General features: G+C 40.5%; 1 protein-coding gene across 4 annotated transcripts in view; it reads left to right on the top strand.

Annotated features, from left to right (window-relative positions):
- The window catches only part of med23 (mediator complex subunit 23), a 96,696-nt gene that overhangs the window by 24,336 nt on the left and 60,029 nt on the right, over nucleotides 1–12,331 (top strand). For all 4 annotated transcript variants that reach the window (XM_063034757.1, XM_063034762.1, XM_063034774.1 and 1 more), the window contains 4 exons: nucleotides 1,867–1,965; nucleotides 2,287–2,388; nucleotides 7,019–7,088; nucleotides 10,590–10,702. In XM_063034757.1, coding sequence (XP_062890827.1) covers nucleotides 1,867–1,965; nucleotides 2,287–2,388; nucleotides 7,019–7,088; nucleotides 10,590–10,702 — 384 coding nt within the window. The remainder of the gene's footprint in view (nucleotides 1–1,866; nucleotides 1,966–2,286; nucleotides 2,389–7,018; nucleotides 7,089–10,589; nucleotides 10,703–12,331) is intronic.

Genomic DNA, 12,331 nt, shown 5'->3' with positions numbered 1-12,331 from the left:
TAGATTGGGGTACAGCTCTGACAGGCATCTTTGCTTCATCCGCAAGAGGCAGAATCTCCTGGTGACCAGCCATTCTAATTTCTATCCCCGTACCTGGACTTTCAGAAAGCCTTTGATAAGGTCCCAAAATTAGAGCAAATGGTATTGGGGGTAGGGTACTGACATGGATAGAAAATTGGTTGGCAGACAGGAAACAAAGAGTGGGGATTAATGGGTCCTTTTCAGAATGGCAGGCAGTGACTAGTGGGGTACCGCAAGGCTCGGTGCTGGGACCGCAGCTATTTACAATATACATTAATGATTTAGATGAAGGGATTAAAAGTAACATTAGCAAATTTGCAGATGACACAAAGTTGGGTGGCAGTGTGAAATGTGAGGAGGATGTTATGAGAATGCAGGGTGACTTGGACAGGTTGGGTGAGTGGGCAGATGGATGGCAAATGCAGTTTAATGTGGATAAATGTGAGGTTATCCACTTTGGTGGCAAGAAGAGGAAGGCAGATTACTATCGGAATGGTGTCAAGTTAGGAAAAAGGGAAGTACAACGAGATCTAGGTGTCCTTGTTCATCAGTCACTGAAAGTAAGCATGCAGGTACAGCAGGCAGTGAAGAAAGCTAATGGCATGCTGGCCTTCATAACAAGGGGAATTGAGTATAGGAGCAAAGAGGTCCTTCTGCAGTTGTACAGGGCCCTGGTGAGACCACACCTGGAATATTGTGTACAGTTTTGGTCTCCAAATTTGAGGAGGGACATTCTAGCTGTTGAGGTAGTGCGGCGTAGGTTCACGAGGTTAATTCCCGGGATGGCGGGACTGTCATATGTTGAAAGATTGGAGCGACTGGGCTTGAATACACTGGAATTTAGAAGGATGAGAGGGGATCTGATTGAAACATGTAAGATTATTAGGGGATTGGACGAGCTAGAGGCAGGAAACATGTTCCTGATGTTGGGGGAGTCCAGAACCAGAGGCCACAGTTTAAGAATAAGGGGTAGACAATTTAGAATGGAGTTGAGGAAAAACTTTTTCACACAGAAGGTTGTGGTTCTGTGGAATGCTCTGCCTCAGAAGGCAGTGGAGGCCAATTCTCTGGATTCTTTCAAGAAAGAGTTAGATAGAGCTCTTAAAGATAGCGGAGTGAAGGGATATGGGGAGAAGGCAGGAAAAGGGTACTGATTGTGGATGATCAGCCATGATCACAGTGAATGATGGTGCTGGCTCGAAGGGCTGAATGGCCTACTCCTGCACCTATTGTTTATTGTCCTGTTCCGATATGTCGGTACATGGCCTCCTCTTCTGCCACAATGAGTCCACTCTTGGTTGGAGGCACAACACCACATCTAGTTAGCCTCCAACCTGATGGCATGAGCATTGATTTTCTCCTTCCGGTCATATTTGCCCCGTCCCTTCCCTCTTCTTCGACTCCCTATTCTCGCCCCTCTTACTTCTTCTTGTCACCCCTTTCTTTTTCTCCAGTGGTCCAACTCTCCTCTCCTATCAGATTCCTTCTCCAGTGCTTTACTTTTTCCATTTATCACCTCCCAGCTTCTTTCTTCATCCCCTCCGCCTTCCACCTGGCTTCACCTATCACCTTCAAGCATGTGCGCCTTCCCCTCCCCCCACCACCTTATTCTGACTTCTTTCCCCTTCCTTTCCAGTCCTGTTGAAGGATCTCAGTCCAAAATGTCAACTATTGATTTCCACTGATGCGCCTGACCTACTGAGTTCCTCCAGCATTTTGTGTGTGAAACCTTAATTGTGTATTTAGTGATAATAAAAGTTTACGTATTCTTAAATGCATTCAGCTAATGGGCTTAAAGGAATTTTTGTCAATATTAACCTTATAAAGCACAATTTAATCTTTTAGGGTGTAAGAGATCTGTTGAAAGCAATTTTAGAGAAAATGCAAACTATTCCCAACACCGTCAGCTCCGCTGTTGTACAGCAGTTGCAAACAGCCAAAGATGTAAGTTTTTGATATATCGTTTCCCATATTTGAAGTCAATATTAAACAGTAATCTGATCTTGTTTGGACTCGTGCTGGTACTTTCACATTTGAAATGATTGCATTTTGTTCTTTTGATAGCAATGTTCTTTCATTCTCAATGAAATAATGAATGCCAAGCAATAAACTAATCTTTTTGGAATTCTAGCATGTGCACATCATTTGCTTTTAACCTAATTTAATTATGACAAAATCAATGTTTGAATTTGTTTTGTTTTATATTGATTAGTTCAAATATTTTCTTCTGAATGTAATGGCTGTTCCTTCCATTAACCTTCCCAGGTTGTGGCATATATCCTGGACAGAAACGCTTGTCTTTTGCCGGCATATTTTGCAGTTACTGAGATTAGGAAGCTTTATCCTGAAGGAAAATTGTCTCATTGGGTAAGAGATTCCTGCTGTAGTTTTGCTAAGTAAAGACAAATTAATAATTTTAATGTATTCTGTTGTTAATGATCTGGTGCTAAGTGAATTTGAATTGACTTTATTTCTTACATCCTTCACATACATGAAGAGTAAAAATTTTTATGTTACATCTCCGTCTAAATATGCAATCATGGTAATTTATAATAAATAGAACAGTCAATGTAACATAGAAATACACTCAGATCAGCGTGAGTTAATCAGTCTGATGGCCTGGTGGAAGAAGCTGCTCCAGAGCCTGTTGTTCCTGGCTTTTATGCTGCGGTACTGTTTCCCGGATGGTAGCAGCTGGAATGGATTGTGGTTGGGGTGACTCGGGTCCTCAGTGATCCTTCGGGCCTTTTCTCACACCTGTCTTTGTAAATATCCTGAATCATGGGAAGTTCACAACTGCAGATGCGCTGGGCTGTCCTCACCACTCTCTGCAAAATCCTGCGATTAAGGGCGGTACAGTTCCCATACCAGGCAGTGATGCAGCCTGTCAGGGTGCTCTCAATTGTGCCCCTGTAGAAAATTCTTACGATTTGGGGACCTATACCAAGCTTCCTCAACCGTCTGAGGTAAAAGAGGCGCTGTTGTTCCTTTTTCACCATACAGCTGGTGTGCACAGATCACGCGAGATCCTCGGTGATGTGAATGCTGAGGAACTTAAAGCTGTTTACTCTCTCAGCCCCAGATCCATTGATGTCAATAGGGGCTGGCCTGTCTCCATTCCTCCTGTAATCCACAACCAGCTCCTTTATTTTTGCGACATTGATGGAGAGGTTGTTTTCTTGACACCACTGTGTCAGAGAGATGAGTAGATTACAGCAAAGAAGTACAAGGATACACAAAAATAGGAGCTTGTATAGTTGGGGATTTGTACAAGGCCTTGACTCTTCTGTGCCAGTTCAACAGAGCCCTCATCAAAAATTAACTGCTTCCTCTTTAAATTTCCCCTTGTGATAACCTCCACAACCATCTGAAGTAGAAAATTCCACAGATCCATTACCCGCAAAAAAAAATCTTGTACATCTGCCTGCCCCTTTATCTTACAGCTCTCAAAATCATCTTGATGTTCAGGGACAGTGACCACAACTACCTGACCTTTACCATAGCCTTGGACAGAGAAAGGAGCAGATAATATGGAAAAGTTAGGAGAGGGTGAATTATGATGCTATCAGGCAGGAATATGGGAATACATAAATTGGGAACAGATGTTCTCACTATCTCAGCAGAAATGCCCAGCAGATATGCAAAGGTTGTTTAGGGAGTACTTGCTTGGAGTTATGGATAGGTTTGTCCCGGAGAGGCAGGAAAAGGCTAATGGAGTAAAGGCATGATGGTTGAGAAGAGATGTGAACATTGTCAAGATGAAGAACGAAGTACAAAGGTTAGGAAGCAAGGATTAGACAGGGCTGAGGAGAATTTAAGATAGACAGAAAGGAGCTCAAGAAGGGACTCAGGAGAGCTCGAAGGAAACATGAGAAGGCCTTGGTAAGTAAGATTAAGAAAAATCCTACACATTCTACATGTATGTGAAGAACAGGACGTGACTACAGTGAAGGTAGTAAAAGCAGAAACATTCCTGGGGTCGGAGGTGGTTAGGAGAGGTCCTTAGTTAATTCTTTGCTTCATTATTCAACATTGAGAGGGACCTTACATAGAACATAGAATAGTACAGCATAGTACGGGCCCTTCAGCCCACAAAGTTGTGCCGACCCTCAAACCCTGCCTCCCATATAAGCCCCCAACTTAAATTCCTCCATATACCTGTCCAGTAGTTTCTTAAACTTCACTAGTGTATCTGCCTCCACCACTGACTCAGGCAGTGCATTCCATGCACCAACCACTCTCTGAGTGAAAAACCTTCCTCTAATGTCCCCCTTGAACTTCCCACCCCTTACCTTAAAGCCATTTCCTCTTGTATTGAGCAGTGGTGCCCTGGGGAAGAGGTGCTGGCTATCCACTGTATCTATTCCTCTTATTATCTTGTACACCTCTATCATGTCTCCTCTCATCCTCCTTCTCTCCAAAGAGTAAAGTCCTAGCTCCCTTAATCTCTGATCATAATGCATACTCTCTAAACCAGGCAGCATCTTGGTAAATCTCTGTACCCTTTTCAATGCTTCCACATCCTTTCTATAGTGAGGCGACCAGAACTGGACACAGTACTCCCAAGTGTAACCTAACCAGAGTTTTATAGAGCTGCATCATTACATCGTGACTCTTAAACTCTATCCCTCGACTTATGACAGCTAACACCCCATAAGCTTTCTTAACTACCCTATCCACCTGTGAGGCAACTTTCAGGGATCTGTGGACATGTACCCCCAGATCCCTCTGCTCCTCCACACTACCAAGTATCCTGCCATTTACTTTGTACTCTGCCTTGGAGTTTGCCCTTCCAAAGAGTACCACCTCACACTTCTCTGGGTTGAACTCCATCTGCCACTTCTCAGCCCACTTCTGCATCCTGTCAATGTCTCTCTGCAATCTTTGACAATCCTCTACACTATCTACAACACCACCAACCTTTGTGTCGTCTGCAAACTTGCCAACCCACCCTTCTACCTCCACATCCAGGTTGTTAATAAAAATCACGAAAAGTAGAGGTCCCAGGACAGATCCTTGTGGGACACCACTAGTCACAATCCTCCAATCTGAATGTACTCCCTCCACCACGACCCTCTGCTTCTGCAGGCAAGCCAATTCTGTATCCACCTGGCCAAACTTTCCTGGATCCCATGCCTTCTAACTTTCTGAATAAGCCTACCATGTGGAACCTTGTCAAATGCCTTACTAAAATCCATATAGATCACATCCACTGCACTACCCTCATCTATATGCCTGGTCACCTCCTCAAAGAACTCTATCAGGCTTGTAGACACGATCTGCCCTTCACAAAGCCTTGCTGACTGTCCCTGATCAGACCATGATTCTCTAAATGCCCAGAGATCCTATCTCTAAGAATCTAAGACCTTGGTGAATGTGAGGTCAACGTACAACAGGCTGCTATGCTGGAACATGATGACATTAAGAAAGAGGATGTGCTGGAGCTTTTGAAAAACATTAGGAGGGGCTGGAGGGAAGTATTCCACGTTACTATGGGAAGCAAGAGAAACAATTTCTGCACCTTTGAAGATCTTTGCATCCTCACTGGCCACAGGATTAGTACCGGATGGTTGGAGGGTGGCAAATGTTACTCATTTGTTCAGGAAAGGTAAAAGGAATAATCCTGAGAATTGTAGACTTGGGATTCTTAGTCAGTGGTGAGCAAACTATTGAAGAGGATTCTTAGAGACAGGATTTACAAGCATTTGGAGAAGCAGAGTCTGATTAGGAATAATCAGACACAGTAGTGCCTCACGAGCCTGACCAAATTCTTCAAGGAGAGAACAAAACAAATTGAAGGTAGAGCAGTGGATGTAGTGTATATGGATTTTAGTAAGGCGTTCGACAAGTTTACCCATGATAGGCTCATTCAGAAAGTCAGAAGACAGGGGAACCAGGGAAACTTGGCTGTATGGATACAGAATTGGCTTGCCCAGAGTAGACCATGAGACATAAGAGCAGAATTGGAGGGGATGTCAGAGGTAAGTTTTTACAGAGAGTGGTGGGTGTGTGGAATGTGCTGCAGGTGTGGTAAAGGCCAGTGCATCTGGAATGTTAGGAAAAGAGACGTTCCCCTCTGCCATCATATTTCTGAAAGGTCACTACCTCTTATTTCACATTATTTATATATTCTCATTGTAATTTATAGTAATTGTATATATTACACTGTACTGCCACAAAACAACAAGTTTCATAGCATATTTTAGTAATAATAAGCTTGATTCTGAAATTCTGAGATTTAGATAGGCACATGTTGTTCCTTTTTGCGCCTTGTGGCACATTGGGCGACATTTTTATGAATGAAATACAAAATATTTTGCAAAGAATTTTGAGTAGGTCTGGTGTTACAAGTTCAGAAATTTGAGGGTCTTAAAACACGGTGAAGAGGAAGAACCTATTTTCCTTGACAGATCTGCAACTTGTGGATACAAATTAATGTTAATTATAGAAGGAATAGAGCATATTTCCGCAACAATGCAGAGTGGTTTGGAATATGCCATCAGAAAAGATGAAGGAGGCAGAAACAACGATCCCATTTGAAGAGTCATAACCTACAAGCCTGTTGCGTGAGGGTTAGGAAATGGGAGTAAATTATGTAGCTCCTGGTTGTTTTGCTTAACATAAACAGGCCTCCCGTGCTATAAATATGCTATAGCATTTTTTTTCTTTTATGGAATATCATAATTATTGGGAAACAGGGTATAGCTTTAGAACATATTAAATTTTGAAAGCAATGTTTTAAATGAAGGGAAATCTTTACACATATTGAAAAATGCATTAGTGTAGTCACTTTCAAATGTTTTATGAATATACTAACTAGCTTCTCTATACCTATATTAAATACTTTTCCAAAAATGTTCTCACTCATAGCAGAAGTTGAATGTCATTAGGTGGTTAGCTTCTGTTTTAAGAGTCATATCTTAAAATGAATAAATTACAAAAGATAAAGTATTTTTATTTATGTTATACTAATTCAGTTTTAAAATTTTGCTTGCAGTTGCTAGGCAACTTGGCTTCTGATTTTGTGGACAGCTTTAGACCCACGGCACGAATAAACTCCATATGTGGTAAGAGCACTAACAATTCTATGGATTAATGAATACATTACATCTCTAGTGGAGTTTCCCTGTTTATTTTCATTATAAACCATGTTTGTGTTACTTCAATAGTAACAGCAAAATATAACTGCTGATGCTGGAATCAACAAAATTGTTGAAAAAGAACCCGACTTGTCTAGCAGCATCAATGGAAAGAGAAACTGGTTAACATTTCAGTTGAAGACTCTTTATCAGAACTTCATTAGATCTGATGGAGAAACTTTGACCTGAACTTTAATTGCTTTCTCTTTACACAGATGCTGTTTGACTGGCTGAGTTCTTCCAGTGTCTCTGTTTTTGTCACAAATGAGAAAATCTGCAGATGTTGGATATCAAAGTACTATACACACAATGCTGGAAGAACTCGGCAGGCCAGGCAGCGTCAATGGAAAGGAGTAAACAGTGGGCATTTCAGGCTGAGACCCTTCATCAGGACTGGAAAGTGTCTCAGCCCAAAATGTTGACTGTTTACTCTTTTCACCAGTCCTGAAGGGTTTCGGCCCAAATCATAGACTGTACTTTTTTCCATAGATGCCGCTTGGCCTGCTGAGTTCCTCTCACCGTTTTGTGTGAAATTTAGAACCACACAGTATGTTCATTGGCACCTGTAAAAATGTTATTTTTTTAAAATCCTCAACAGCTTTAAACTTGAACTGAACATCTTAAAAAGATGTGATGGGGAAGATAGCAAATGTCGTGAGAAGAAGGTGGCAGGGTTACTTTTTCTGGTAGAATATGTTTTATCAGAGTCAGGACCTGTTATAAATGGTGTTTATTCACTCTTCCAAGCTTGACAAGGTTCATATTTGCTGCTTATTTCTAATAGCCCTTGTGAAGGTGCTAGTAAGCTGCTTCGATGTACAATTAGTCTTTCTGGTGAAGGCACTCCTGTGATGCTGTTGAATAGGATTCTGTAGGAGTAGGACTCAGCAATGATGAAAGATTTTAAGTATCTGAAGTTGAGTTCATCACCACAGGACACCCAACCTCCAAAATACTTTTGTAGCAACAATATTGATGTAGCTGGTCCAGATAACTTTCTGGCTGACATTGCCCTCGGGATGTTGATCTGAGAGTACCCTGATGATGCCATTGAATGTGGTTAGACAGTCTCATTTTGGAAATGAGTACTGCTTCCACTTTAATTTTATGATTGTGTTACATATCACACTGTGCACAGATCCATTCAGGCATGGATTGTTTTATTTGTGAAGAATTGCACTAACTTGTTGATCAGTGATGGGGTTGTGATCCAGGACAGTAAGATATTAGTAGAGTTGTTGAACATTTGAGGGAGAACTTAGTTTTTTGCATTTTTCATTGCACTCTAAAACATTATTTATGAACATCCAATGGAAATCTTTTTTGATGTAATTTGCCCTTTTGTTCAGATTACCCCACTATTTCCATTTTCTCCTTTAATCAGAAATTTAGATCTGAGAGTTCCTTTGTCCCACCATTGTCTTACGATGCTATGTATTTCTGAAGTGTGGTCAGTATTATATTTAAATTTCCTATCACCCAATGTTTATTTTTAAAATTTCTTTTACATTTAACAATTAATTTTGCAGTTTCTTTTCCAAAACTTTCGCTCCACTCCAATTTGAATATGTGACTGCCGTTATTGAGTTACTTTTGATGGTATTGCTTTATGTCTGCCAAAGTCTACAGTCTGAAATGTCTTCATAAATGTCGTCGCAGCTCTGCCATCCATCTAAAGTCTACCCCAGCCTAATTTCCTTTCTTTTAGCATGAAATTATTATCATGTTTATTTCCTTTGCCAATTATCTACTTGTATGACTTTTTTATTGTTTTGTGTTGAATTCCATTGGATTTACATCAGAGTATTGGGTCAGAAAATTCAAAGTAAATTTATTATGGAAGTACATGTACGTGACCATATGCAATCCTGGGATTCATTTTCTTGCGGGCTGTAACACTGAAGCAGGTTCACGGGTTTGGTAAATGAAACAGAAAACACTGACTGAATAAATATATTAATCATTTATTTACAACCAGTCAAACATTCGACCAAACATTTAAGTTCCCCCAAGTTAAGCAAACTATAGAACTAAATATTCAACGAACAGATAAAAAGTGTACGTGGAGCATACTTTCCTGATGGTTCTGTGCAGAGTCTCTTAGACAAAGGAGAGAGAGGGCAAGCCTCCTGCATGTGATACTTTATACCCCTCAAGGCATCTGGAAATGGAAATGGGTGCTGTGGCACGCAAGCCATGCAATGAGAAGAGAGCATCGCAGACCTTAAACGAACCAATCACTGACTGGCATGACAGAAGCAGGTTTTACTGGGAAATAAGCCACACTTCCACACAACTCTATAGTAGAATGATAGTCTTTATAGAATCAGTGAACGACCACAGCATCTTGGGCATTCAACCAGTATGCAAAAGAGCCTGATGGTTTAGGGGTAATAACTGTTCCTGAACCTGGTGGTGAGAGTCCTGAGGCTCTTGTCCCTTCTTCCCAATGACAGCAGCGAGAAAAGAGCATGACCTGGGTGGTGAGGGTCTCTGATGATGGATGCTGCTTTCCTGAGCCAGCATTCCGTATAGCTGGGCTCATTAGTGGGGAGGGCTTTAGCCATGATGGACTGGGCTGTATCAGCTACTTTTTGTAGGATTTTCCATTTAAGGGCATTGATGTTTACATACCAGGCCATGATGCAGCCAGTCAATATACTCTCCACCACACATCTGTCGAAGTTTAAGATGTCATGCCAGATCTTCACAAACTCTTGCAGAGGCGCTGCTGTGCTTTCTTCATAATTGCATTTTTGTGCTGGGCCCAGGACACATACCCAAAATAGTAATACCGAGGACTTTAAAGTTGCTCAACCTCTATCTCTGATCCTTTGAGGTGGACTGGCTCATGGACCTCCTGGTTTTCTCCTCCTGAAGTCAATAATCAGCTCCTTTGTCTTACTGACATTGAGTAAGAGGTTGCTGTTGTGGCACCACTCAGCTAAATTTTCAGTCTTCCCTCTTATATGCTGATTCATCACCACCTTTGATTTGGCCTACGACAGTGATGTCCTCAGCAAACTTGAATATGATATTGGAGCTGTGCCTAGCCACTCAGTCATAAGTGTAAAGTGAGTAAAGCAGGGGCCTAAGTACCCAGTCTTGTGCTGCACCTGTGCTGATGGAGATTGTGGAGGAGATGTTACTGCCAATCTGAACTGACTTGTCTGCAAGTGAGGCAATCCAGAATCCAAATACACAAGGAGGTATTGAGGCCAATTTCTTGAAGCTTATTAATTAGATTTGAGGGGATGATGGTATTGAATGCTGAGCTGTAGGCAATAGAGAGCATTTTGATGTATGCATCTTCGCTGAATATCGTCATTTAAGCTTCTCTTTCAAAACAGGTTATGAGCTATTTAAAAATAAGTAGCCAATATAAGAATCTTCTAAATTTTTCTTGCTTTTCATGCACTGAATGGCTAGGACGTTGCAGTCTTTTGCCTGTAGTGAACAACTCTGGTGCAATCTGTAACTCCTGGAAATTGGATCCAGCAACTCTTCGTTTTCCTTTGAGAGGACTCTTGCCCTATGACAAGGTATGATATGTAACTATCATTATTTCGTTAAACCCATTCAAATATTTAATAATTGGACAAGCAATAGCATTAAAGAATGTTCAAATAAATTGTATATTGTGGTTTATTTCAGCAGCATATTTTAAGATTCTCACACGTTTTAAAGTTATCTTTTAATCAATTCCTGGCAGGTGTTTTTCCATTGTATGTAAATCTATGTCCCTCACAGATGTAAGTGAGGTTGTATTTTTTATAACAACAGCTTCCACTTGCAGTCAAATAACTTCCAATAATGTAATATCTGTAATGTACCAAAAAAAATTGCTGGTCTTTCACAGGACTATAATACTAAAACAATGGAATCAAGTGATTTTAGGACAATTGACTGAAGGCTTGGTGTAAGAGGTTTTGGAAGTAAGTTCTAGAATGTAGTGCCACGACAGTCCTGACGAAGGGTCTCGACCCGAAACGTGGACTGTACTTCTTCCTATAGATGCTGCCTGGCCTGCTGCGTTCCGCCAGCATTTTGTGTGTGTGGAGGAATTATTAAAATGTGTTGATATTATACTTTTGACTTTTGTAAGCTTAGATTTTTCTGATGAGGTGAGTCTTATTCAACTCAGATCTTGGGGACCAATTTTGTTGGATCTCTGTATTGTTGGGTTGAATCACAACTAGACCTAGGGTGAATATAAACTCCTGATTGGCTTTGACAGAAAGCAGTGCTGGAGTCAGAATTTGACAGCTGTCATGTATTTAAATGGCTCAGAAGCATTTAAAACTTTTAAAATGGATTCAAATAATTAAAGAAATGTTTAAAAATAGAAAATTATAAATAAGGACACATGAAGTAATAAAAATTGTACAATGACAGAATCTTAAAAATGTTTTTCCATTTTTCTACTAATCTGCAGTCCTCAAAGTTAATAGGACTTTGCATTGTCTTGATGGGTTGGCATTGGTTCGCAGTTCCATGGCAGGGAGAGCTAACTAATTCGCCCTCTTCAAATATATCAGTATATTCTGAACTTGTAACGCATGCAGGTAGATCCAGCAATAGTTCACTTAAAATTGCCTATCAGATTTGGAACAGTACTTTTATTAAGCAATGTTGGACAGAGGTCATTTTACATGGAAAGCAGGTGAAATGTGTACTTTTTTAAACTACAACTGGACAGTGAGAAATTGGAAGTTCCAAAATAATGTTAAAACTACGAACTGATTTATCGCGTGTTCATAGAAAGATATTGAAAGTACTATAGAATATTGACGTGGCTTGCACATTATACAAAATATTGTAATTTTCTTTTGAAAGTACTAGGTGTTGTTCAAAAGATCTGATTCATTTCAAATTAGGATAAGTTTGTCAGTATCTTTATAAATAATGAAGAGTGGCAGTTTTCTCACTTTCTCATCAGAACCAGGTTTATTATCACTGGCATGTGACGTGAAATTTGTTAACTTAGCAGCAGCAGTTCAGTGTTATTGTGTCTCAACTGAACGTCACAATTATTATTTGCTCTTGTGATGACATTGAAGGCATCATGCATATCTATAAATCTGGTAAATTATCTGGATTAGAAACAAGGAAAGCTTAAGCCTTATTTACAGCTAATGCATGATACTCTACAAAAGGATCAGTTCTTTGGT

This window comes from Mobula hypostoma, chromosome 2 (genome assembly GCF_963921235.1).
Source record: "Mobula hypostoma chromosome 2, sMobHyp1.1, whole genome shotgun sequence".
Classification (NCBI taxonomy): Eukaryota; Metazoa; Chordata; class Chondrichthyes; order Myliobatiformes; family Myliobatidae; genus Mobula; species Mobula hypostoma.
Note: the sequence above shows the minus strand (reverse complement) of the source record. Positions and strands in the feature narration are given on the sequence as shown.